Source organism: Daldinia caldariorum, assembly GCF_022478825.1.
Source record: "Daldinia caldariorum strain CBS 122874 unplaced genomic scaffold F4812scaffold_1, whole genome shotgun sequence".
NCBI classification, from domain to species: Eukaryota; Fungi; Ascomycota; class Sordariomycetes; order Xylariales; family Hypoxylaceae; genus Daldinia; species Daldinia caldariorum.
Window position 1 is genome coordinate 2,485,214 of NW_025953037.1, and position 25,055 is coordinate 2,510,268.

The 25,055-nt window shown below is 47.3% G+C and overlaps 6 protein-coding genes across 6 annotated transcripts; 3 read left to right on the forward strand and 3 right to left on the reverse strand.

Annotated features, from left to right (window-relative positions):
• Positions 1 to 379: 379 nt before the first annotated feature.
• F4812DRAFT_410358 (zf-UBP-domain-containing protein) lies at positions 380 to 3,264 on the reverse strand. Its single transcript, XM_047932528.1, has 2 exons — positions 1,996 to 3,264; positions 380 to 1,942 (listed from the first exon to the last, which is right to left on the reverse strand). Exons 1-2 carry the CDS (start codon positions 2,914 to 2,916, stop codon positions 698 to 700), a joined length of 2,166 nt encoding a protein of 721 aa, XP_047795131.1. The 5' UTR covers positions 2,917 to 3,264; the 3' UTR covers positions 380 to 697.
• A 296-nt stretch (positions 3,265 to 3,560) lies between these two features.
• On the reverse strand, positions 3,561 to 4,542 carry F4812DRAFT_449158 (polyubiquitin; the record flags this gene model as incomplete). Its single annotated transcript, XM_047935943.1, has 2 exons — positions 3,561 to 4,240; positions 4,305 to 4,542. The coding sequence occupies 2 exons, from the start codon at positions 4,540 to 4,542 to the stop codon at positions 3,561 to 3,563; spliced, it is 918 nt and encodes a 305-aa protein (XP_047795132.1).
• Positions 4,543 to 7,022: 2,480 nt separating this feature from the next.
• Positions 7,023 to 9,530, reverse strand: F4812DRAFT_449159 (uncharacterized protein; the record flags this gene model as incomplete). The annotated part of the gene is made up of 2 exons (XM_047935944.1): positions 7,023 to 7,123; positions 7,175 to 9,530. 2 exons carry the CDS (start codon positions 9,528 to 9,530, stop codon positions 7,023 to 7,025), a joined length of 2,457 nt encoding a protein of 818 aa, XP_047795133.1.
• A 3,792-nt stretch (positions 9,531 to 13,322) lies between these two features.
• Positions 13,323 to 15,695, forward strand: F4812DRAFT_27680 (terpenoid cyclases/Protein prenyltransferase). The gene is made up of 5 exons (XM_047930963.1): positions 13,323 to 14,482; positions 14,539 to 14,666; positions 14,724 to 14,841; positions 14,919 to 15,221; positions 15,285 to 15,695. The coding sequence occupies exons 1-5, from the start codon at positions 13,944 to 13,946 to the stop codon at positions 15,532 to 15,534; spliced, it is 1,338 nt and encodes a 445-aa protein (XP_047795134.1). The 5' UTR covers positions 13,323 to 13,943; the 3' UTR covers positions 15,535 to 15,695.
• Positions 15,696 to 19,343: 3,648 nt separating this feature from the next.
• Positions 19,344 to 20,316, forward strand: F4812DRAFT_27729 (uncharacterized protein). The gene is made up of 2 exons (XM_047930971.1): positions 19,344 to 19,402; positions 19,780 to 20,316. Exon 2 carries the CDS (start codon positions 19,830 to 19,832, stop codon positions 20,130 to 20,132), a length of 303 nt encoding a protein of 100 aa, XP_047795135.1. The 5' UTR covers positions 19,344 to 19,402; positions 19,780 to 19,829; the 3' UTR covers positions 20,133 to 20,316.
• A 1,656-nt stretch (positions 20,317 to 21,972) lies between these two features.
• On the forward strand, positions 21,973 to 23,322 carry F4812DRAFT_27721 (uncharacterized protein). Its single transcript, XM_047930970.1, has 2 exons — positions 21,973 to 22,157; positions 22,681 to 23,322. The coding sequence occupies exons 1-2, from the start codon at positions 22,127 to 22,129 to the stop codon at positions 23,034 to 23,036; spliced, it is 387 nt and encodes a 128-aa protein (XP_047795136.1). The 5' UTR covers positions 21,973 to 22,126; the 3' UTR covers positions 23,037 to 23,322.
• Positions 23,323 to 25,055: the final 1,733 nt, after the last annotated feature.

Consider the following 25,055-nt stretch of genomic DNA (forward strand, 5'->3'; position numbering starts at 1 on the left):
TTTAAAAGTCGATGCAGCTTATCAATCTAGATATTCCTCGGCACCTACGCAAGCTTTACTACTACATAGCATGTAGTACTTAGGCCCATATTATCTTGAGCGAAAAAGAAGAAAAAAAGATCATGCAAGGCGGAGCGTAATGACGGATGCTGGCAGATACGAAATGCAAGTCATACCCATCAAGTGCGTCTTAGATTAGGTAATTAAAGAAAAAAACGGCGTCGCATATAATTCTACCTTAAAGAGGTAGGTACCTAGGTAATTAAAAGACTTCAGAGACTTACCTAGGCATCTTTCAAGTCCTACCTCTAAGCTCAGCCACTACCTAGGTAGCTAGAGGTACCATGCGGATCAATATTACGACTTACTAATAAGACGATTGGCCTGGAATAAGTTATTTTTCATTAAGAAATATCTTGCGTATCAAATATACAAGCCCTCGCACGATAATTAAAACTTTCTCTTTCTCTTTCCTCGCTATCCTTCGAGCTATTCTTCCAAGAGCCTTGTATGTATTGTATGTTCTCTCTCTTCGGTTGCGAAGAACCGCTCGTTGAATCCGTGCGTAAAGCGTGAACTTCCGACAAACTCGAAACGCAATCAGCCCATCGGCTCGCTTCAAAGACCACTATGTAATGTCATCATACTTGACTTGAGTACCTCGTACCATTATTAGGTATTGTTGTGCATGGGGAAATTAGTTCTTGCTTTTGCCTTTCCCCTTCCGACGTTTCTTGTCCTCAGGTACGGAAACGCTACCCTCTCGAACCTCTCCCTCCTCGACTTCACCCTGGGCTTCCAATTGCTTGAGCTTTTCTTGACCTGAGATGAACATGGTCAAGTCGTGGTTTTGGTCCTTCAGATCCGCGTTTTCCAGTTTCAGGGCCTTCACCTGTTCACCCAGGCTTTCGAGTTCCTTGTGCGCATGCTCGATCCGTTTCATGAGCCCTTCCGACACTTTCTTCTCCTCTTGTAGACTCTTGCCTAGCCCTCGTGCAAGGTCCGTAGATTTCGTTGCCCGATTACGTTCGCGCTCCACGTCTTTTTCAAGATCCGGAATCGTTTCGGTGAGTAGGCGATCTTGTTCCTCTTGGAGCGATTTAAGCTCCTTCAGTGCCCGGGATGCTTGGGCTGCAGCCTTCTCTGCGGCTGCGGCTGCCTTCGTCGCCTTGTCCGCAGCTTTTGAGAGCATTTCCTCAAAGTACACCCGCTGGCTCTCTAATTGGCTGCTGAGAAGATGAGTATACTCCATGCCGATACTCTCAAGCTTCGCACGAGGCACTACGTCTAGGTCTTCGTGTTCGTCAGGTCCCGTAGGCCCTCCTTGTCGACCCAGGTCCACAACTTTGCCATCACCTTTGTCCCTAATCAAGCGATGTACCCACGTATCACCAGCGTAATCCCAGACGTGTTGAGTCTCTATCTCCAAGGAGAAGGTATGAGCCGTGTCCTTCCAATGCTCCTTCGCATGGCCGCCTTTATACCGTCCGCAGCCCACATTTCCGCAGATAAGACATATCCACAGGTCATCTGAAGAGTCGCAGACTGAGCATAAGTTCGATACTCGGGAACCAAAAGGTTGCGTGTATGGGTTATCAGGATCGTAAGGGGTTGATCCATGCGCATTCGAAGATGACGATGATGACAGCGTTGGGTTCGTATGTCGACAAACAGGACAACCGGAGCCCTTCCATTTCTGTAGGCATGAGCAATGAAATACGTGTTGGCATGTGATTGTGAGTAGACCCGTGGTATCGTCCATACGCTCCAGGCAGACGGGACAGGTAGGTAGTTCGACCAGGCTGGGCGTCGGTGGCGGGAACGGTTTAAGCGAATTAGATGGTGTAAATGGATCTTGACTGAGGTCCGGAAAACTGTCACTTGGACGGGTTGGAGTCTCAAAGGTGACAGACCTAATAAACGCAACAGTGCACGTCTCCGGCTTTTATTGAGTTAGCCTCGTCTATGCTTTAGTATGGGGGGGGGGTCTATTGCCTCAATATCGTTGAATACCCTGCCGTCAAACTCGCGCCTAAATAGTTGCGCCTGTTTGCTCTCCCGGAACTTCATGAGGACGAGATATCTGTTCATCCGACCCGTCATAACCATACGATAATGGCTGACCTTGTCCCTCCAATTCTCGCCCACGAAACCAAGAAAGTCGCTTGGAGACAAATAACTCGGCACCGCCGGAATGCAGACAGTAGTACAATCTATTTGCGCGCTGTCTTGCTCTCCATCGCCCTCGGGCATTCGATCGGGGGATATCTCAAGCTCTGGGCTCTCCGCCTCTTCTCGATATAGATGTACGATCCCCCAACCCAATTCGGTGTTCTTGGAAGAGTTCAGCGGGACGTACTTCGCTTTCGTAGCCTTGCCTGCAGCACCTCCCATAGACGGGCCGACGACGGCCGCTGCTGCAGATGCAGATGCAGATGCCGTCTGCATATTTTCGTGTCCCTCGTAGCCGTCCACGTCGATACTCTCGATCCTAAGCTGCCCGAATCGCCAATCCTTAACTGCGGTATGCGGGTTTATAGCAGCGCACGACTGGGGCGGCGGAAAGCTTAGTGTTCGTTGTCGGACCTGTCTCTCGGTAAGTCGTATGATATTCCGATCGTCTTGGGACCGAGGCGGTCGAGGTGCCCCGCAGTCTATGACGTTGGTGTTGGTGTTGGTCTTCACCTGCGTATTAGGTGATCGGTTCTGCTGCCAGCTGAATAGCGTTTTGCCTCTATGAGCCGGGACAGCTGCCTGCGTTCGAGGGTGCGACGGAAGGTCGTCGAAGATGTTCGAGGTGTCTTTCGGTAGCCAGACTGGCCTATCGTAGGATTGCGATACTTTCCCTGGTATCTTGGACGTAGGTGTTGGCGTGGGATAAACCTCAAGCTTAATATGATAGTAATATGATGGCATAGCCTATGTCTTTTTTAAGATGAGGAGGAATTTATGATCAAATAATCATCCGTATGCATATGTAGAAAGCTGGGCCAGCTCGTGTGGCAAAGCAGCAATGAGGCTCGCTAAAGTAATAAAACTATGAAATTCCCGTTGTCGGTTAGAGTAAAAAATTGTTCCCATTGTTGAAGCAAGTAGAGGAATTTGTGTTGCAAGTGTCATGGCTGAGTTGTAAAGTTTTTGAAAAGATAGTGTGTAAAGTGTTCCTTTAGGTTCGTTAGATATCTTTTTTTCCCCCGGCCTTTAGGTACCTACTAGTACCTATTGGTACGACAGGTACCTGATACTGTCGATTAAGACTTAAACTTACCTAGTGGAAGCAGTTTTTATAACAGACACTACGACCCGTTTACTCGTCGGGATTCGAAACATATGGTGCTTATTTCACGTCCAGAAGCTCACTTTGTCACACTTTGCAGAAAAACTTAGTTTACGAAATTAATGAATTTGGTATATTCACAGTAGGCATCAATCTAAACGATGCATTCGTGTGATCATTACGGAATGTTGATTGATGCCAAGGCCCCAGAGCCTAATTCGGGGCCGATCCCATTAACGCCAATTCGTGCAAATGTCGTCATAACTCCACCATCATGAAGCGCTTACTGTCCACCACGGAGACGAAGCACCAAGTGCAGCGTCGACTCCTTCTGAATGTTGTAATCGCTTAGGGTGCGACCGTCCTCCAACTGCTTACCAGCGAAGATAAGTCGTTGTTGATCAGGGGGGATGCCCTCCTTGTCCTGAATCTTGCTCTTGACGTTGTCAATCGTATCCGATGACTCAACTTCCAGAGTAATCGTCTTTCCAGTTAACGTCTTGACGAAGATCTGCATACCACCACGTAGTCGGAGAACCAAGTGAAGGGTAGACTCCTTTTGAATGTTGTAGTCGCTGAGAGTTCGCCCGTCTTCCAGCTGCTTACCGGCAAAGATAAGTCGCTGTTGGTCGGGAGGAATTCCTTCCTTATCTTGAATCTTGGACTTGACGTTGTCGATGGTGTCCGATGATTCGACCTCGAGAGTAATGGTCTTGCCGGTCAGAGTCTTCACGAAGATCTGCATACCACCACGGAGACGGAGGACAAGGTGGAGAGTGGACTCCTTCTGAATGTTGTAGTCGGATAGAGTTCGGCCATCCTCAAGCTGCTTGCCAGCGAAAATCAATCGTTGTTGATCGGGAGGGATACCCTCCTTGTCTTGGATCTTCGACTTGACGTTGTCGATGGTGTCGGAGGACTCCACCTCAAGGGTGATGGTCTTTCCGGTAAGGGTCTTGACGACTGTTTTTCAAGGGTTAGCACATTGTACATAGTTATGGTTGTGTAGCAGTAGCGAGTAACTTACAGATTTGCATGCCACCACGCAGACGAAGGACGAGGTGAAGGGTGGATTCCTTCTGGATGTTGTAGTCACTCAGAGTGCGACCGTCCTCGAGTTGCTTTCCAGCGAAAATCAATCGCTGTTGGTCAGGAGGAATGCCTTCCTTGTCCTGAATCTTGGACTTGACATTGTCAATAGTATCGGAGGACTCCACCTCAAGGGTGATGGTCTTGCCAGTGAGGGTCTTGACAAAGATCTGCATGTTGTCGGTATGATACGGATAGGTCGGGAATTGAGTTATGCTTTGATGATAACCTTGGGGTATATCGAGAACAGATGAATGATTGCCCGGTTCGTTGATGAGAATGGTGGATGGTAGATGGGAAGAAGGGAAGAAAAGGAAGAATTGAAAGAAAGGTAGGCAGGTTTGGGTTCAAATAGGAAATGGGAGGAGCGGCAAATGAACCCGGCCAGCTGGAGGCGCAGTTGCCTGAATGGAAGCCTTGGGAATGGGAAGGAGGCGTGGGGTGCCCTTCTCAACCAATCAGGTCCCAGTTGCCCAGTTGCCCAGCTGATCCAAGAGGTGAATCATCGGTAGCCACTACTGATATTTGGCTAGACCCCGCTGGTAGTATCAGGAAGTGACAGGTACGTTCTAGGGCACCTTGGGGGGCAAACTTCCAGGTGTTGCTATTGCTGTTGCTTGATAATCCTGGATTCACTTTCCTCAAAAAAATGAACGACAAACAATTCACTCTCCTTCTCAATTAACACTGCGTATTACTGGATTGAGTAAGCACATAATCCAAAGACTGAACATATAAACAGTAGTGATTTAGCTTAATTATTGTGCAATACCTGTTAGTGACCCTGTTATCTACTCTACGTCATGTAGCTCAGGGGTCCAGATAAGGAACCAAATCACACGGTACAACCCATCGTATTTTTATTAACGATAAAACGCCGAAATAGGAAAACAAGAGGCATAAACAAGTGAGATACTGCTGGTTTGAGGATCATCATCGATCAGTTACCAGGTCGTTTATCTCTACATATCTACCTTTCATTAAGGTATAATACTTGTCGACTTATTATTGCAGTTAGTATAAGCTATTAAGTTTTACCTGTGTAGTTGCTAAATCAACTGTTCTTTCTCGAGTTAATTGGTAAACGTTACTAACCTCTCGACACCCTCTCAACCCCCTTTTCAGACTAACTGCATCAAGTACAAAACGCCACGACCATCCAAAGTCATCACGACCTGCACGACCAGACGACGCCATTCAATTCTTATTCTTATTCTCCACTTAGTGCCACCGACCCAAACCTAATTCCTGTACTATGTACGGTTTAAGAAGTGCGGGGTCGTTTATTTTTCGATACGGTGTCTCAACCAGCCCGGCATTCCTCGTCGTCAAGGTCCGTACCTAGGTAGCTACCTAACTAATCCCCAACGGGGTCCCAACCCGAATACGTCAAGCGGTGAGCGAAGCAAAGCTACCGAGACGATCCCGAATCATAGAATAGCTAGCATCACATACTGACAATCACATTAACACATAAGTCTATGGACAGTGCAAAAGAGGACCTATTAATATATAGCCATTCCTCGCTCTTTAACATGAACGAATTTGACCTTTTTTTAATACGTACATCTGATCTGAATAATGTTGGCTAATTTAAGATTTTTACTTACAGGTCTCGTTCAAAATCTTAGTTTTAAATGCAAGGCTTACATGATACGATATCTCAACGCTACGGTCCCAAATAAGTCAATAAACGCGACCTGAAAAGGACAGCGATGGGACGACTGAGACTATCCCATCTGCCCCCTCCCCCCCCCCTTATAGAACCCACGAGAATGATGGACAGCGGTTTCGGCCGACACCTACTAAAGTAGAGTTGTATCGAGATGCTTACGGTTGTAGGGATTTGCTAATCCGTTGGCAGTATGCGGTGAAGCCACAAAATCGCTCACTCAGCACAATAAAGATGACATGCCATCCAATCTAGACTTTTGGTTTTTATTCTTGCTCAAAATCATCAAATGAAACGTATTTAATTATCCTTTCCTCCTTGTGTCTCTTCTGTCCTAAGCAGATACGAACAGGTAATAATCATAATCCTTGCCCGAGAAGAGCGACGGATCCCATCCCCATTTGTTTTTACCCATCTAGTAATTCATCAAGGTTGTCTGGACCCTCGCAGGATCTATCAGACACCGAAAAGCCATGTATGTAATATCTATGCTGTTAAGCGTAACTGCATTCGTCTTGTGTAAGTGTGTGTAAGTGTTTGTTGTGTGTTTGTGTGTGTGCACGTGAAATCCGTAGCTTCTTTCCATTTCATAAAACCATGATCCATCGAACCGCTTTTGGTGCTTGCGCGTGATAACGATCAACATAATTCCAAGTCATACAGTCGTCGAATCAGCCGTTAAAAAGGTCGTAAAGATTTGAGTAACATGGCGTAAAACATCGCATGCGTCAATTGGCGGTGACCAGCCGTGAAGTGAGAGAAAAGAAGGAGGTATGTTGATCGATAAGTGGTGATAGTAGGTCATGATGATAAGATCATATCCTCAGCAAACGCCGTCGCTAAATGTTTCCATCAATCTGAACAAAGGAAAAAAAAGAAAATAAAGACAAAAATTCAAAAAGACAAAATCTACGCCTGTCAATCAAAAAGCGTTTCTAATATGTACGTAGCCTCATCATTAGGTCATGGCAGCAGCAGAGTGCTTCAGTTAGCCTTGATGACCAGCTTAGATAAGAATTTGTTCGACAACGAATCAAAGTCGTATCGGTCAAACTTCGATGTGTGTCTGGTCCTAAGGTATGCCTCTGTCATAATATTAGCACATGCTAGTTGATCTTGATATACAATTTTCTTACCATGCTTCAGGACGTGCTGCCGCACTTCGGTCATAGCTTCGCATACAGCAACATTGTTGTTGAGCAGATGGCCGTGACGCTCGGTATCCCAGTCAATCAGAGCTGGAAGCTTTTGGGAGATGGCGTGGAATAGACCAGTGATGACACCAACTGGTGTGCTCTCCATGTCATTGCAGAATTTTTCAACCGCCACTGGGTCGGGTACACGGTAATGGCAGTCAAATTGCATCTCTTCCCAGACAGCCAGGAGTATAGAAGCAAGCATGAAGATAGTGGGCCAGTTCTTCAAGCGGTCACCGCTGTACACGCTAGAGTACAACGCAGAAAGTTCCTCTAGGATATCCTTCTGCAGCTCACGCCACATATCCGCCATGGCACACTTGATTTGGAAGTTAATCATGACGGGTGCCACATATTTCCCGAAGTACTTGGAGTCTTCGTCATCGATCTGGCCTTCTAGGGTTTGCTCTGAGCCTTGCTGCTCGACTAGCGTGATATGCTGGGTAAGGTTGTAGGCCAACACTAATTTTAAAGCCTTGCGTAAAACTGGCAGCTTCTCCTTGGTGTAGAAACGATAGGCAGTCTTGAAAATTTCCGTAATGAAAGGAGTGCCTTCAAAGTGATCGTCAATAAAGTTCTCAAAGCCATTCTCGATGTGCTTGTCTAGGTACTCGGCCAGCGCTTCCTGGCGAATACCACCATTTCCAACATCAAGCCTCTCAGTCTTGAGTTCAAACTCAATTGGTTCCTGGTCAATTTGGTAAGACTCAACCCAGTCAACCTGGAAACAGCTGTCATCTGCGACGAAAACTTCGCGAACCATAACGGGGAGGCAGAAACCGTAGCCGTGGGTAATCCACATTAGGCTCTCCTTCTGTGCAAAGCCTTTCACGTTGTAGACGGAAACACCACGGCTTAGGTGTCGTTCGTAATCGGCCTTCCAGTCCTTCATGAAGTAGCCAATATCTTTGATATCAATTCGAGTGCAAGGAACTTGCCAAAGTCTAGCATGTGACGGCTGACAACCGCCACAAGGTTCACCCTTGTCGCAAGTCTTCTTGAGGAACTTGCATCGAAGACAGGCTCGGAGCTTTCTGATCTCGCTAGCTTGCTTCCGCTGCTCAGGAAGAAGCGGACCTTTCCGGCGTCCCACCTTCTTCTCCACTGTGCCGTCTTTCTTCCCATTAGAAGTCCTCCTTACGACCGACTTAGAGGTAGACTTCGTAACGGCGCCCTTGCTCTTGGGGCCCGAGTTTCTACGAGGATTATTATGAGGCGGCGATGCGACACCTGATCCGCTTGCAGGGCTAGGGCGGCTCGAGGTTGATGATTTAATAGGCACCGGCTCGACGGCGGCAGCAGGGCTGATAATTTCGCGAGAATGATGACTCTCACCGTGGAAGCAATTTCGATGGCTGGACGGATCTGAGTATGTGTCGGACTCCGGAGAAAACGGAGAATAAGTAAACGAAATATCCTCGAAACTACTGCTGCTGAAGTCAGTGCGCTGTCCGCTTCCATCCGAATGAGCCGCATCCGAGTTCGTTCTCAAATGCAAAGTCTGGCCGGGATTGAAAATGGCCGTGTTCTGGGCCTGCGCCTGCTGATACGAATCGTAATTCTGGTACATCTCGACCTGGGTCCAGCCGTTTTCGCTAGATCCCGGTAGGGATAACACCTCCAAATAAGTCCCGGTCGGAGACTGGCTTCCTAGGCTTCCGAATCGCGGCAACCCGTCGGACGGGAACTGTATAGTAGCCCCGAAATCCTGCCAATTCCCCATTCCCATGCCATCCCACTGCGGCATATTCCGAGGGTCCTCGATAGGCGAAACGTTGCTAAAGCCCTGCTGTTCCATAGGAATTGCGGATTCAAGCGTGGCCTGCGCAGGCGAAGGCAGATAACCGATGGTGTTGGTCTGGTAATTTGCGGCGAAAGGATACGGTATCAAAGTCTGGCTGTCCTGCATATAATGGCCCATATCCTGGATGGGCGGGTGCTGCTGCTGGTGCTGAAGCAACGTCCAGTCGGTCAAAAGCGGGGGAGAATGAGTCTGAGGAGGAGCGCTCTGGTAAGGCGAGTGCTGTAACGGACTCGCGCTCTGCTGCGCAGGCGATTGCGACTGAATTGGAGACTCGACAGGCGAGTGCACATTACTCGAGTTCGCGTTCTGGGGAGCGGCCATATCAAGAGGTATCGACCAGGCACCCGAGGGACGAGTAGGAGCCATTGCTGTAGCGGAGAGAGCGGGATTGGTGCTGGGTGCTGTAGTGGTGTACGGATAACGCTCCCGCTGGTCGAATGTGGTCAAGTCCAACAAGGCATCCCCCCCGGCGGCATTGAAATCGAGGGTCATTGTCGTCAGAATTCAAGAAAAGGGAGAAGAATTCAACTGGGGGATCTGGGACGAGTTCCGCTAGTATTATTGTCAAGCAAAGACGACACCGCTCTTTCGTGAAATTCCCTGGCGTCGCGGATGAGCAGTCTTGGGGATAGGAAAGGGGGGGTGAGGGAAGGTCTGGTTGTGGAGGGAGGTAAGATTTTGCGGTGGATGGTGAGTGAGATCGAGGATGTCGACGGGGAGGCGCCCTTGAAGGCAATGGAAGAGGAGGCATGAGATTGTGTGAGGAGACACGGGAAACTGGCGGTGAGAAGGATAACGCTGGCGTCCCTGCTCCACCTGCAACATGCAGCTTAGCGACCAATCACGGATTGACAGTCCTGCAAGAATCATGGGATGGCGATACAAGATAGGACATGGGTGAGGACCACTCAAGGGCCACCCGGGACCACGAGGAGGCCAATAGTAGGCCAACCGTCCATCTGGTCCGTCCCACTAATTACCTATCGTAGTGTTCTTTTTCAGTAGGGCTCGCACGGTGGTTGGTATTGTACCTTCACTATTGATTCAATATGGTTAAGTACTTTAACGGCCAAGTACGTACGGCGGGGACAGACGGGCAGACCTTACCTAAAAAAGCCTCTGAAGCCTCAAGGGTGGGCTAACTGCATGTAGACTTATCGTGTTCTTTTTTTCTTTTCTTCCCCAGAAGTTGAAAAGTTGAAGTTTCTCAATATACCTAGTACGGCACTGTATTTTAGGTACAATAAATTAGGTAAGGCGTACCTACCTTGTCTCGGTATGCGTCCAACACATTGGACGGTGGAAGTCACGTTGTGGTTTAGGTACTTTACGACCTAAATGTAAATGGTCAATGGGTTTATTCGTAGTACCTGTACCTAGCAATATGCTGTACACAAGCACACTTGAGATATTATGTGCCTATTGCTCTATCTACATGTACCTTATGTACCTTCAACCAACTTACTTAGGAGGTACCTAGGTACCTAAGCAGACCCCGGCTATCGGCTATCGAAAACTTCCATCTTGAAGATTCGTTGTTCCCTGTACCAATACCGTGTCTCCAATACTGTGCTTACCCGCTTTCTCAATGGCGGGGTATCAACCTTATCAGTCTTAGCCACCTACACTAAAGGTCCCCTATGTCTTCCCAGCATCTTCTCCCCCTGTCTGATCCAACTGTAACTCCACATCCATCAATCTCATGTTAAGGCAGTGAGAGTGAGTTGATGACATGGCGAACAACCTATAACGGCTAACTGCAGATACGCAGGACTGCGTCACTCCTAGGTCAATATACCTAGTGTATGTTTCAATGCTCGATGCTTAACCGCTTACAAGCTCGATCTCTTCTCATATTGTAGTGCACGATGATCCAATTGGCTCTAATGCAACACCGTGCGTCGCAAACATAGTGCCCAGGAATTTGCGAGCTAAGCCTCGGAGCCCCGAGAGGAAGAATACCTAGGCCTCGCACCTCGACCCTAGGGGGGAAAAAAAAGCTGAGCTAAGGTGGAAGGTGGAAAGATGAAAAGGTGGAAAAGCCGACCACCTCAATAGTCTTCGGCTTGTGGGCCTTTTTATTCGGGTCCTTCCTATTACTCCCGGTTTGCCTTTCAAAGACAAGGAGAATTAAGACGATCTGGATCTGGAGCAAGGGATGACAAAGAGAGAGGGAAAAAAAAAAAAAAAAAAAAACCTCCACAAATCGAAAACCACCTCAAGCCGAAAGAAGTCCTTGGGCCAGTGTCCCACCCTAGCTCCTGAACTGTGCATTGGTACCCTGTCGTCAGCTGCACCATAATATACGATATGGTGATACCCTTCGCATATGGGAGCCAGTTGAATTTGTTGGATCTTTATGTTGCGTCCATCCAATCCAACCGCTTCCAGTCCAATCAAGTCTATGTACTGTCCAGATAAAATGTGTTGCGGTTCCCATTCCGTGTCAAGGACGATAGATGGTGTCATGTTTACAAGCTTTTAAGGTCCTCCCTCTATGCTCGAAATAGAAGAGCCTCAATGCCTCGAACCACGAGGCTGCATTTCGGGACTAGTTAAGACATCTCGGCCACTCCATCCGTCGTGGGTATGTCGACGTGTGCGGCTATATTCTGCTCGGCACTCTCAAAATAATACCAATCCAGGATGTTGGCAACTTACCTGGGGAGGTAGGTCCTTATGCACTCGGGAGGCGATGGATTTCTTCGCGCTTGTGAAACCACATTCCTAATAGGCCACGCTTCTTACCACCTTGCAAAACATACCATTGTTGCGTTTACATAGTAGCTAACAAACCTAGGTACAAATTCCCTGGTTACATACTCCCTACTTGCATACATACTTCTGATATCCTATCTCCTGTTGACTGCATATTAGATCTGATTCCGTCACGCTTATTTTCATCTACGGATATGCAAATGCCGGCCGATTACGTCTTACTCTCCGTATGTCCTGACAATCGCTGCTCAGCCGGCACAAGCTTTCTCCGATACTGGAACGTTACGAAATCAGGCTTGGTAGTAATCCATATGTCTTTAACCGCGGTCGCTCATAACAGTAAACCGCTGAGCCATCTCGGCATCAATCGTGTGAGAGGTGGGCATTCCGATTTTGCCACTAATCCATTTTCAATTCCAGAACGAATTTGTGTTGATGCTAAACACGTAGGTAGTCTATATACACAGTACAGTGTAGGGATGGCGAAGCCTCGAAGGAAGCCGGAGGCTGGAAGTTGGTTAAGATGGAACTAGGCGAGGTTGGGAAAACTCCACACGGATTATTATCCGGCACACTGTAGATCAGTATCCAATGCAGGGCTCACCATGGTCCATGGAAGACTACACCTTGAGGGCTATAAATAAGGATCCCATATACCCTGGAAGAAGAGTGAGTTGTTATCACATATATCCACCATAATATACGAGGACTAACGTGTCTAGTAAGTGGCTAACGTACCTTGTAGATAAGCGAAGTCCCAGTTCCGACGGCGCAGTTGATGGCTTGCGAAAGTTGCAAAAGAGACCCGGGGATCGTTACCGGACGCCACTCAGGTCCGATGTGGCGCGACTTCGAAATTACCCAGTGTAAACACCTGAGTATCATGGGCTTTGCAGCGCCCAATGTTTAAGAACTGCTCCTTTTGCCACTCAGTTGTTGTTTACCAACTAGCAAATATTCTACGGATTAACAGCATTCTACATGCGGGTAAACGTGGCAGACGTTTCGCGACTTCTTTGTCCGAGTTCCGAAGATTCGTTTTAGATGGCTGTGGATTGTAATACCGACAGTATCTATTCCTTCGGCGAACTCTTTGCCAATTTGGTGAAGCCTTGCGCTCTACTATAAATACCTAACGTAACAGCCGCTTTGATAGCGTATCACTCGACGCTGTGTTCAAGATGGGAGGGTGTATCTATGGAGGTAGTATAAATGGAAACGTTCCGTATAACGCATACCTTGAACCTGACGCTGCTAGACCTTCGTTACCGGTATGTAGTGCCAAGAGCTACGATATAAATTAACTCTCACACACAAGTGAATTTCGCTATTCGCTTCTTATGCTCGCTGTGTCTTAAAATACGAAGGCATCTTTTCATTAGAATTTTAACAGTGAAACAAGACTGGTAGTGTCTGTTCAAAGCTACAAACATTGATGATATGCCTTCAGAGAATTGTTTTATTTACATATGTAAGGTCGCTTTTATGATTTATCCACCCAGATATAGAGGTAGAACAGGACATATAAACTTGGCTTAAAACAGATAAACAAATGATACCTAGGTAGTGTTGGCCAATGACAGTAGTCGATAGATTATTTCGCTAGCCGGGAATTTGCCGATTATACTAAGGTACTGACCAATAGTAGCGCAAAATGCGCTAAGAAACGACCAAGTGACTCTGGAGCCTTAAGACGTTTCGATGATTTCGACGCGGCAGGTGCCCAAAATTTGAGACATTACAAAGCAAGTATTTTGTTATTCACGTGCAGTGAAAGGGAAACTTTAAGGGAAAACTTTAGTAACTATCACAGGAAAAAAAAAAAAAAAAATCATTTCTTTAATCACGTTTTTTGCCTTATCAAACTTTCCACAAAAATACGCATTGTCTGTTTGATAAAGTATAAAGTACCTAAAGGCTAAGGTGTTCCTCATTTGGCCTCCCTTATGCCAATAAAGACTAGCCTCGCCCGAGCGCGTCAGCGGACTATATACAAAGGGAAAACCATGGCATCAATGGCCTTTCGTCCCGGTTCAACAAATAGGCCTGAGGACACTGAAGACACTGAAGATTTCGAGGATTCCCACGATTCTCAAGGTAACCCGGATGAGCTGGTAAATAAACACACAACTTACCTCACTTTTAAACCCATCATTGTTCCAACAGCTTACCCAAGTTCAGAAACCAATGATCCCTGATCTGTTCACTAGCTGGCCCCCTATTCGGGAAGCCCTTGCTACAGCTACTTCCAACGTACAAGATATCACTGTGAACGAATGCCTGCCTTTCTTGGCGGCGCAGGTTGATAGCGTGCCCTACAATCAGTATGGCCTACCACGCCTTGATAGGGAACGGCATATCAAGTTCCTCCGTAAGAACCTAGCACCCCTTCCTGCCCGATTTGTCATGTTAGACGCAAGCAGACCCTGGGTTCTTTACTGGTGCCTCAATGGTCTGTCCCTTCTGGGGGAGGATGTGTCCGGTTACCGCGATAGCCTTATAGAAACAGCACGTTCTATGCAGAATCCTACTGGCGGGTTTGGAGGAGGTTTCGGCCATGCTTCCCACCTGGCCTGTACCTACGCCGTGGTATTGGCACTAGCTGTAGTAGGAGGCGATGCTGCCTATGAAGTCATCGACCGAAGGGCTCTTTGGAAATGGCTTTGTGCCTTGAAGCAGCCCGACGGGGGCTTTCGGATGGCTGTTGGAGGCGAAGTCGACATAAGGTAAATCGGCCTCATCAGACTAACTTTGACCGCATGCCACTAATGATGTTTTTCAGGGGAGCCTATTGCGCAGCTGTCCTAATTACCCTGCTTAACCTCCCTCTTGAGTTGCCGCCTGATTCTCCAGCATGGACGCCTGACGGACCAGACTTATTCACAGGTCTAGGAGATTATGTACGGCGATGTAAGAGGACCCAGACGAAGTACCCTTTTGTTAGGCCTATGTGAACTAACCCTGCAGGCCAAACCTTTGAGGGTGGAATTTCGGCGCAACCAGATGGCGAAGCCCATGGAGCTTACGCTTTCTGTGCTTTGGGTTGCCTCGCGATTCTTGATGCTCCGCATCGCACATTTCCCAGGTTCGCGCTACCTGATCTTCAGAAGCTTTGCTGATCCCGATAGTTGATGCTGTTCCCGTACTAACCCCTGGATGCAGGTATCTTGATGTCCCGCGACTTATCTCGTGGCTGTCATCTCGACAGTATGCACCGGAAGGCGGGTATAGCGGCCGCACGAACAAGCTTGTCGATGGCTGCTACAGCCACTGGGTAGGCTGTTGTTGGCCATTGGTTGAAGCCAGCCTTGACGGTCCATCTAGCCTAATGTTTGACATAAACAAAACAAAAAACCCTGATATTGATATCCACAACATTTACAGCCGCGAAGGCCTAATCAGGTACATCCTCTGTTGCGCGCAAGATCAATCAAAAAGGGGTGGTATGAGAGACAAGCCAAGCAAGTAAGTACATTAGATGCCAACCGTAATCTAGACATGGGCTAAACTAGACACCGCTTAAAAAAGAACTTCTGATGCATATCATACCTGCTACGTACTCAGCGGACTTTCCTCAGCTCAGCATGTTACTCGTTTACTTGCCTCGGATGGTGAAGGAATGATGACGCATTCGGAATATGACGTCGAGCCTCTCCGCGGAAGCCCTCAGATTTATTCTGAAGAAGATCGACTCAACACTACTGATCCTGTATATTTCATACCTGAGGGGAAACGGAAAGAAATCATGTCATATTTCCTATCGAAGCCGGGTTTTTGACCCGCTTGTGGCCGCATATGAAGAGGCCATATCCGACACTACGCCGGACCAATCGAGGAAGGCTGAGAATTTCCCTCGCATCCTACGAATATTCAATCTTTCACCCGTGAATAATGATTGTCAGCATTACAGCCTCTCTCTCTCTCTCTCTCATGTGCCGAGTTATATAGCATAGCTCTGCTTGTGGGCTTAGTATAAACCAGATAATTACCTCTTAGGTCATGGTGGGCTAACCCGTGTACCTGCTCGCCTATTCAGAGGGGCATTCCGAACGCGAAAGAAGTCAAGTAATAGGTAATAACTGCGCCGCTATCCTTACTGGATGGCGTGCCTCCGCAATTACACATCAAGACGGTGCATCGAGAACCTCGGCAACGAAGATTGGCTCGGTCAATGTACAAGAAGGGTCCCGCAAATCCCAGCTATACCCTTTTCACGTTTTTCTACAGGAAGTATTATGCACTTCGCAATCAACAGTTAGACCTCTAGAGGTAATACAAGAGAAGGTTCACCAAGCACGTTCGCCCGATTGAAGTGAGACAGAACCATCTAGAGGGATTCTCATGCATTCGTTAATCTACCATCTCCACCGTATGCGGTCATGCAGTCCAACACGATAACCCGTACCTTATTCAGCAAGTTCGAGCGCAGATGAGCCAGCTAGAGCTGGCAATAGTGTGGCAAGCTTTCCTAGATACTGGATTCGACCCGACTTGCTAGAGTCCGACAAACGCCACTGGCTTCTATCTAATGTAGTCCAAATCGGAACGTCGACGGCAAACGGCAGCTCTAGCCAAAGTAAGGAGACTATTGAAATCGTACGAGGGCGTCCATGGTCCTCGAGCCTATGGCAGCCGCGATGTAGCGGTCGAGAGGCGTTATGAGAATTTGCATCAGCTTTGTACGTGCTGATCGACTCAACAAAATCGATGGGTAGACCACATGGTGCGGTTGTTTCGTATCCCGTTCCTACACCTACACCCCCATGCTACCCTGTATTCCTACGGCCATATTGACTCCCTGACGTGTACAGTCTCCATTACGGTCTCCTTGGGTGGCCATGACTTCGGACGGTAGAACGATCTGTACCGAGCTAAGGGTAGGGAGGTAGCATTTGGCATATTCTCCACTGGCCGCATATGCTCTACACGACGTAGTAAGATGCTGTGCTACGAGTCCACAGACACATGAAAAAGTCTTGTTGACACGATGATCGGGAATTATCGAATTAATCCATATGATTGTATTCATAGATACCGTGATATAAGGGTTACAGTTCAAGGCTAAATTCCCTTACTTTTTTTTATCTTCTTACAGCGACTTATATGCCATCTCCTGACCATGCCCCGTTGTCGCTTACCCCCTAATCTGGCTCAGGAGAGCGTGATATACGGCAAGTAGTAGAAAAATTGGGGAGTGAATTGGGAAGAGAAGCAACGTATCCCCAACATGAAGTAGGGCCCCTACGTATGTGGCCAATCCCTCAGGCTTTAGGCTGCGCCTCGGCGTGTTTATGGTAAACAAAGCTTGCTGCACGAAATTTTTTCTTTCGCCTTGGTGGGCCCTCCCCCCGGATGAACGACTCGCTTTGCCGTATGATAAGCATGAATTGAGCGTCCCGGGATCCTACTCGAGGCGCGCCTTCGAATGAATGTTGCCGACGGCTCAATAGGGAGATAGCGACGATCCCACGGCTCTGTTTGCCGGATATCTCTTCCCAGCAGCTCGGACGTGGTGGTCGTGGTGGTCGTGGTGGTCCCTGCTGGCCGCGGGTGGCCTAGGACGGATGGGCCTTGGGCGGCCGAGGTCTCGGATCTCGCAAACACGTTGCATTCCTGGCAGAATTTGACTTTTTTGACTTTCGGGGCTACGTATGTATGTCTCTGGCAAACTATACAGGTCTCACAGATTAGGTAGGATCGCGAGGGCTACCTAAACCGTGCACGTGGGAAGCGAAAAGGGCTGGCTGGCTGGCTGGGTCGGCAACGTTCTTAGCGGCATTAGGTGGTTAATTTTCTCTCTCTCTTCTCTTACCTTACCTCAAAGTAGCATGGCGTTATGTATGTGTGCGTGTAAGTATATTACATGAAGAGATATTATACATATGTAATATATATATTTTATTTTTCTCTCGCTTCTCGTTGGTCCCCTGCGCGTAGGTAATAGTAATAGTTTAGAAAACTGGTATGATGATGACGATGATGACTAGATGCTCTCTTCTCCTTCTAAGTCTACTACACTACTACTGGATAGGTATCCCAAGCGTAGTCGGCGAAGCGCTACCCCTTCCCCCTCTCCCCCTTTCAGCTCTTCCCCCCTCCGTCGCGAAAGATGACGTTGTGTGCGCATTCCAGAACAGCGCGCTGACAATGCGGTAGAGAGAGAGAGAGAGTTGACATGACATGACATGCATCGTATCGAGCTGAAGTTACGCAGAGGGGCTACGTACATTATACATATACATATACATCGTGTAATACCCGTCTTAAGCCGTCTTACGGGATATATTTGCTAGTTACGCCAAGTGTTGTTGTTATATGTAAACTTATATATGCCTTTTCTAATGAGCTACGTCGAATGTTTTTCCATATTGCCTTTTATTGAAACCTCCTTTTTTTGTGTTCGTTGGCTTATATCATTCCTCCCGCTTGAACTGTTTATTTTTTTTATAACCGTGTTTTGAGCGCGGGCTTCCCTCACGTCGCGCCGCCGCCGCCGCGTATGGAACTTTACCAGGTACAATACTTTTTTTTTAACGCCGCTCGTTTATGTTACCTACCCTACATGCACCACACACGTACATACATAGGCGCGTATATCATGTATTTCGGAGATCGCGTATGCCATACTAAGAAGGTGAGAGGTAGGGAAATATGTAAATAAGTAAGAAAGTGCATGATATAAAATGATGCATCCTAGCTGGTACTAGTCGGCGGCCGCTACATTAAAGTCCGAAAGTTACATCAGTTACATGAGGTCGTGAGTGATTCTCGGTCTACGTCTGGGCTGTCGTTAATGCTGCTGTGGTCGACTAAACTCTTAGGTTAGGTTAGGTAGGCATGTAACTACGTTTTAGTAGGTAGCTAAGGTCATGTAGGTATTATTGTATGTATCGTTGTATGTATCGTAGCAATCAGAATGGTTTCCTTTCGTCCCATCCAAGCTACGAAAATCGTCATGACGAGCGGCATCGAATTTCCTCTAAGGTCTGTACCTAATGTATGCAACAAGATGCAACAGGGTTGGTTCAGGGCCTTGCCTTGTCGGGCCAGGTTAGTTAGTCGTGGATCGGTACTGATACTTTACCTTTGTGCCTGTTATCGCTCGAGTCCTTAGTGAAGAGTAGACTGTAGAGGTGGACAAGAAGGTGGACAGAGATGGACGAAGGTACCCGTACCCAATCTAAACATGCACAAAATAAACGTCTATCTTGATTTAATATCAAGCGGCAATGCCAACTCATCATTGCATGAGGTGTTAAACGTCTGTTCTTCCTTTGCTTCCCCCGGGACCTCGGCCGCCGCTTATTGGCCCGACACCCCCTCAAATAAAAAAATAAAAAAAAAAACAAGGGCTGTAAGTGGCTCTCTCTTTTCTCTCTCTCTCCTCTTTCTTTGGTTCGGTCTTCGCTTGGTTTTTAAGTTGGCTTTTTTTTCTTTTTTTTTTTTTTTTCTGCTCGCGCCAATGGCTGTTGTTTAGGGCAGAGATATGGTACCTAGACCAGGTTTGCGAGAAGAAAGAAGAAACAAAAGAAAACATGACCGGGGTTTGCCTAGGCAAGCTAGCCTAGTGTTCATGCACCTCATTCATCCTTCACCGACTTCATGGTTCCCGGCCCTGGAGCTAGTCAACTTCTCGATTCTACCTAGTAAGGTAGTTTATTTTTTATTTTTTATTTTTTTCCTATTTCCCTTTTTCTTCCTGCACTTCGGCGGGGGAGAAAGAGAGGGGAAAAGGACGTAAGGAAGAACGAGATAAGAAGAAATAGGAAATAATACCTAGACGAGAATAGAAAAAAAGGGGAAAAGATGGAAAAAGATACTTGAGGAAAAATACAGCAACAAGAAAAAAAAAGAAATATCATTGGTCGTCGGCTCAAAATCGACAAGCGCCGCTAGTTAGATATTCGCTCGCGTCCAATAATTGTCAAATAAGCACCAGCCCGTTTCTTTTTTCTTTTCTTGTCTTTTCTTTTTTTTACCTCTATTTTAGCTATTTACCTTTTCTCGACTAACAGGTACCTAGGTAGGTACTAAGCTAACTATTACTATGGGACTTCTTTTATAATTCATCCAATGGGGTTTTATGCTTACGTTGTTCTAACTTATTCTACTTCTGACACCGGTGCGAATCGTTCATCTTCTCAACCCACCACCCATATACACACATACATACCTAGTAGGTGCCGTCTGCTTGGTCTCCTTGGTCTGATCCAGTGGGTTGGTTGGCCTTTGCCGGTGGTGGTATTGGCCTATATTGGCGTATTGGTAATGGGGTGGTGGTCGTTGTTACGTTTTCTATTTTTCTTCTTCTTTTTCTGCTTCTGTTTCTTCTCTCAGATCCGGGACCCTCTCCCCCATCTTTTCTCTCACCGTTAGGGTAGCCTTTTGGTAAGGGGGTCTTCCACCCCCCATCTCTCCCCCCCCGCCTCTCTCTTTCTCATCTCTCATGTTTCTCAGGTTCGATCTCCGAGTCCTTGTCATGTACATGGATCTATATACTATACATATACTACATACACATACACATACACATGCGTATACACGTACATACATATATACCTACATGCTACTTACATGATACCTATAGGAGACAGGCATCGTAGCAGCAGCAGCAGCAGCAGCAGAAGCAGCATAGACATTACCTACCTAACCTATCTACCTGCCTGCCTGCCTACCTACATGCATACCTACATGACACTACGCTACTTACATACGTAGGTACATACCATTACCATACCTACAGATGGGAACCGGGTGGTGCATGCACGTACGTGGGGAGGTATCATTATTGACCCTTTTCTGGTCGTCTCAAAAACCGCCCGTTTTTCCATACCCGTACCGCGTACCGGTCCTTTTTGTTGTTGTTCTCATTGCGTTGCTGGTTGCATTAGGGGCCGAAAGGAAGTGATCTCGGGGAGACAGAGGAGACAGAATATGATAGTTTGTTTTTTCTCTTTCTTTCTCTCTTTGGTCCTCATCAAAGTGGATGAGGTCTCTGTTTTTGTGACCTTCCCCCTCTCTATACGCGAACCAGGTATATCCCTTCTTCGTCGATGTTCCGGTGTTAGTTAGTAGTGTTATCGAAAGGGAGGAGACGTGAGTGGCTCTCTTTTTTTTTTTTTCTTCCTAATCTCCTCCTTTCTTCTTCTTTTCTCTCTCTATGTATTATGTAGTATTATGATTCTTTTCTTTTCTTAATTAGTAGTAGTAGTAGTAACTATTATTTATTATGATTATTATTACTACAGTTATTATTATTATTGTTATTGTTATTTAAATTCAGTTCGGCCGAGGTCGTGTATTGGCCGCAGAACTGGTTCTAGTTTCATTTCGCCACTCCTAAAAAAAAAAATGCTTACCTCTGCATACATCATCATCTACTTTCTCTTTTTACCCAAGCTAGGTCCCCATTGTCGGACAGGGTTATGGAGGAGAGCTCGGACGGAGACAGCGGTACCACATTCTGCCAAAAGGAGCACGGCCAGCAAGGCCAGCCAGCCCAGCACCCAGCACCCAGCATCTAGCATCCAGTACGGCCAGACTTTTAACTGTACAGGAACCCAGGACTTATCAGAGAAGATCGTCTAGAGAGAATGCATACCCCATGTGTTGCGGTGGAGTTGCCTAGTCTTTCGAAGGTTTATCAACTGGCAACGACACGCGCCAGCACAGCAAGATGGGGTCACACTCTTCAAGAGCCGCATCTTCACACCTGCGTCTATCGACCTGGTTCCCTTCCGTCTCCATTGTCCCTCTTGGTTCCTCTTGGTCCCTCTTTCGTCCCCATTGTCCCCATTGTCCCCCGTTGCCCCCTTCGGCCTTGTTCTGTTTAATTGCGTCTTTACAGATCCCTGCCCCGCACTAACGAAGTCCAATTCTGCAATAAAGCACACATGTCTCGCCGTCGATGGCTCGTCTCTCTGCACCGCAGCCCCCGAATACGTAGCTTAACCTCCCCCTTCTTCAACACCACCACAACCACACCTCCTTTGAGTAGTACAGACCTCGTCGACGAATTTTTTTTTTTTTTCCTCAGTGCTGCCCTACCGCTTCCCCATTGATCCCTCCTAATAAATCCCCTCGTACAGTTGGGCTTGACTGCATACTCGAAACGCGCCCCGGAATCTCATCCCGCGTCCGTAAGCAGCAAGCTGGGTTTATCTTTCTCTTCCCCGGGAAATCCTATCCGTACATACACCCGTTCCGACTTTTATCTTGGTGGGGGTGTTTCTATGCTTTGAGCGAGAGAGAGAAAGAGAAAGAAAATACCACCCTGCTGGAATTTATTTCTTTATTATTATCTTACACGGAATTCTGGGCCGTTAAGTATTTGAAAGTGTGCTGTTCACTGCCGTCAGCAAAAAGCCAATATGGGAGGATTCTACATGCAGTATCTCGAGAGTAAGTCATTGCCTACTTTCAACAAAAGAAAAGAAAAAAAGAACACCCGTTACTTCCCCGGCGACTTGCCGTTTCTTTTCAATGAACCTTGAACCTATCGAGTCCAATGAATCAACCCCACGACGATGCGCGCGGTGGGGCTGAGAACAGCGAAGGTATTCGTCTCACACACGTGGACAATCCTCCCCCCCCTCCCCCTGCGTCGAAGCTTCGACGCCGCACGAAACATCGATGAATGATGAATTCCCCCTATCCAAAAATACCATAGCTAGCCTAGCACTCTTCTGTTGTCAAACGCCACGTTCCTGGCATGGGCGGGATGTACCCTCCACGTCTGATCTGGAGTGCTCGCGATCCGGCTGTCGTGCATGTGTCATGCTCGATCTCCGTCGCGTCATTAGGGCTGCATATACGCTTGCCCAAGCTTTCCCGGGCGTCTATTTTTGCATCTGTTGGGCATCGAATAGGGGAGCAGGGCAAGGGGAAAGTTTCCAGGATCAGCAGCTAACTTAGCATCCGATAGGCCTGTGCCGGCGTCGTGGGTGGCGAGACCCTTCGTACGAGTGTTACAGAGATCACAGTGGCTACACGTGCCTGGTTCTGGTGAATGGGCGCGAGTACCAGACGGACCTAGCATACGAATCGGATCACCTGGCTCAGGAGAACGCCGCCATGAGGGCCTTTATGGTGTGCCGGAATTTTTCTGTTAATGGAGGCATGCTCGCGCGTAACGGGATCGTCCAGGGTCTCCCAGCCAATGAGTCCAGCAGGCGCAAGAAGTCCCGCCACGCTTCCACAAGCCACGGCCACAGCCAGAAGGAGAGCCGCCATAGGTCAGGGCACCACTCGAGCAGCAGCTCGACCGCATCCTTCGAGTGAGGGAAAAGGAAAAAAAATTGGGCTGCTGCCCGTCCCGATGGTGGATTTCCAGCCAAACACGACCCATCGGCTAATTTTTGACCAATGGATTACAAGCGAGGGCAGAGAGGCGTCAAAAGATTATATATACACGTGGTGAAGCTTCACAGCTTATCCCCAGGCATATTCCGCGGAATACCCAACCCATTTCTCCCCCCAATTCAGCATATTCCCCAACCCCTGACGAGAGAGAAAGAGACACACCTCACACTGGAGACACAGAGAGAGACAGAGAAGAGAGAAAGAAAGAGAGAGAGGGGAGGAGAGGGAGAGAGATACAAAAAGTTTGCATAAAATCGACGATTTACGACTTGACGAAAGAAATGAACGAACTTATGAACCAAACTAATAATGACAAAACCTGGTGTCATATTCACTGAACAGAGGCATTTCTTGCTCGGTTTATTGACACGCTTATTCATTTTTTCTTCCTTTTTTTTTTTCTATATGCAATGAGAGAGAAAAACAAGAAAAAAAAAGACTTGATGAGACCAATTCCCCCCTTTTTTTTCATTTCCCTCTTGAAAAGGCCATGGGAATTACAGAACCAGGCCGGTTCGGGAGAGAACGGATCCTATCGGAGGCAACTCTGCTTGCTGTTTCGGCGAGAAGAAATCGGCTTGCTGGATGGATGGAGAGCCAATGGTCCTTTTCTAATCCGCGTATGGGTTTCGGAAATCATACCGCACCGATCTTCTTCCTGATGGTGATGGCCTGGCTCAGTGGATATTTGGTTATTTTTTTATTTTATTTTTTTACCCGAGATAGACTTCCTTCTTTTTTCTTTTTTTGAATGCCCCCGGGACTGTGCGAACGGCTAGAAGACGATGACGTTACGCGATTGCGAGAGGACCCATTCCTTGCTCCCGTCGCGTCTTGTTGATTATTTATTCCCTTTCTTTGGAGCGGACACCCCCGTTGGCCGGCAATATCATTTTTTCTTTCCCTATGCTTCTTCCCAGCCGGACGATGAGGAAGCAGAAGAAAATTGGCCGAAATTTCTAGAGTCGGGATGAGATGAGAGGAAAAAGGCAAACGAACTGAAACGAATCGAAACGTAAGGGGAAAACTGGGTAGAAAATTACGGGATGGAAACTTCTTTTTGAGCGCGAAGGGGAAAAGAGAAAGAGAAAGAAAGAGAGAAGAGATTTATCGCTCGGGCGGGCGCTTCACTGCAGCTTCTTAACTAAAAAAACAAAAAAACACACACAATCGAGCGCTTCAAGAAGAAGGGCGACGATGACGACGATGATGATGGGAGAGGTTCCTCTGCTTTTTTCTATATACTCTTTTTTTCTGTTGATTTTTATTATTATTATTATTATTTTCGCGCTTGGGAAGTTTATAAAATTACGATCTCACGGCTAGATAGATGATGATCATCATGATTACGAATAGTTACGAAGAAATCGAATTCACGACGTCTACGACCTGACGAGATATCTCACGGTCGCACTAAGCAACATACTTCTTTTTTTCTTTCTTCCCCTTGACTGCTACTGTTTGCTTGCGGATGTCTTGATGTGATGCGGATAACCGTGATTATATGTCTGATATAAAGTTAAGTACCTAAGGAGATGATGGCTAGGAGTTAGGCAGTGAGCACCCTTCTCTTAATACGAAATGGAGTCATCTAGACGATGAAGAGAAGAAGGGGAATAGGGAAATACAGAAAAAAGGAGACATATAGGAGACCAATGCACATACGTACCCCTATACGCAAGTATAAGTCGAGGTCAAGTTAGAGATGAAGCCTTACCGGAATGATTTTTACGGAAGATAAAAAACGTCATTTTTTTTAAAAAAAAGAATCCGTCAAGAGCCTCCCCACCCCTCCCTTTCCCACACACACCCATCCCACGGATCACCGTCCCCAACTTTATTTTCTTCCCCGGAGCTGCATGTCGCAGATGATGATCGTGCTGGTTCCTTGACGGGGGAGGAGGGGAGGGGGTGGTGGTGCGGGTGGACGGACATGCG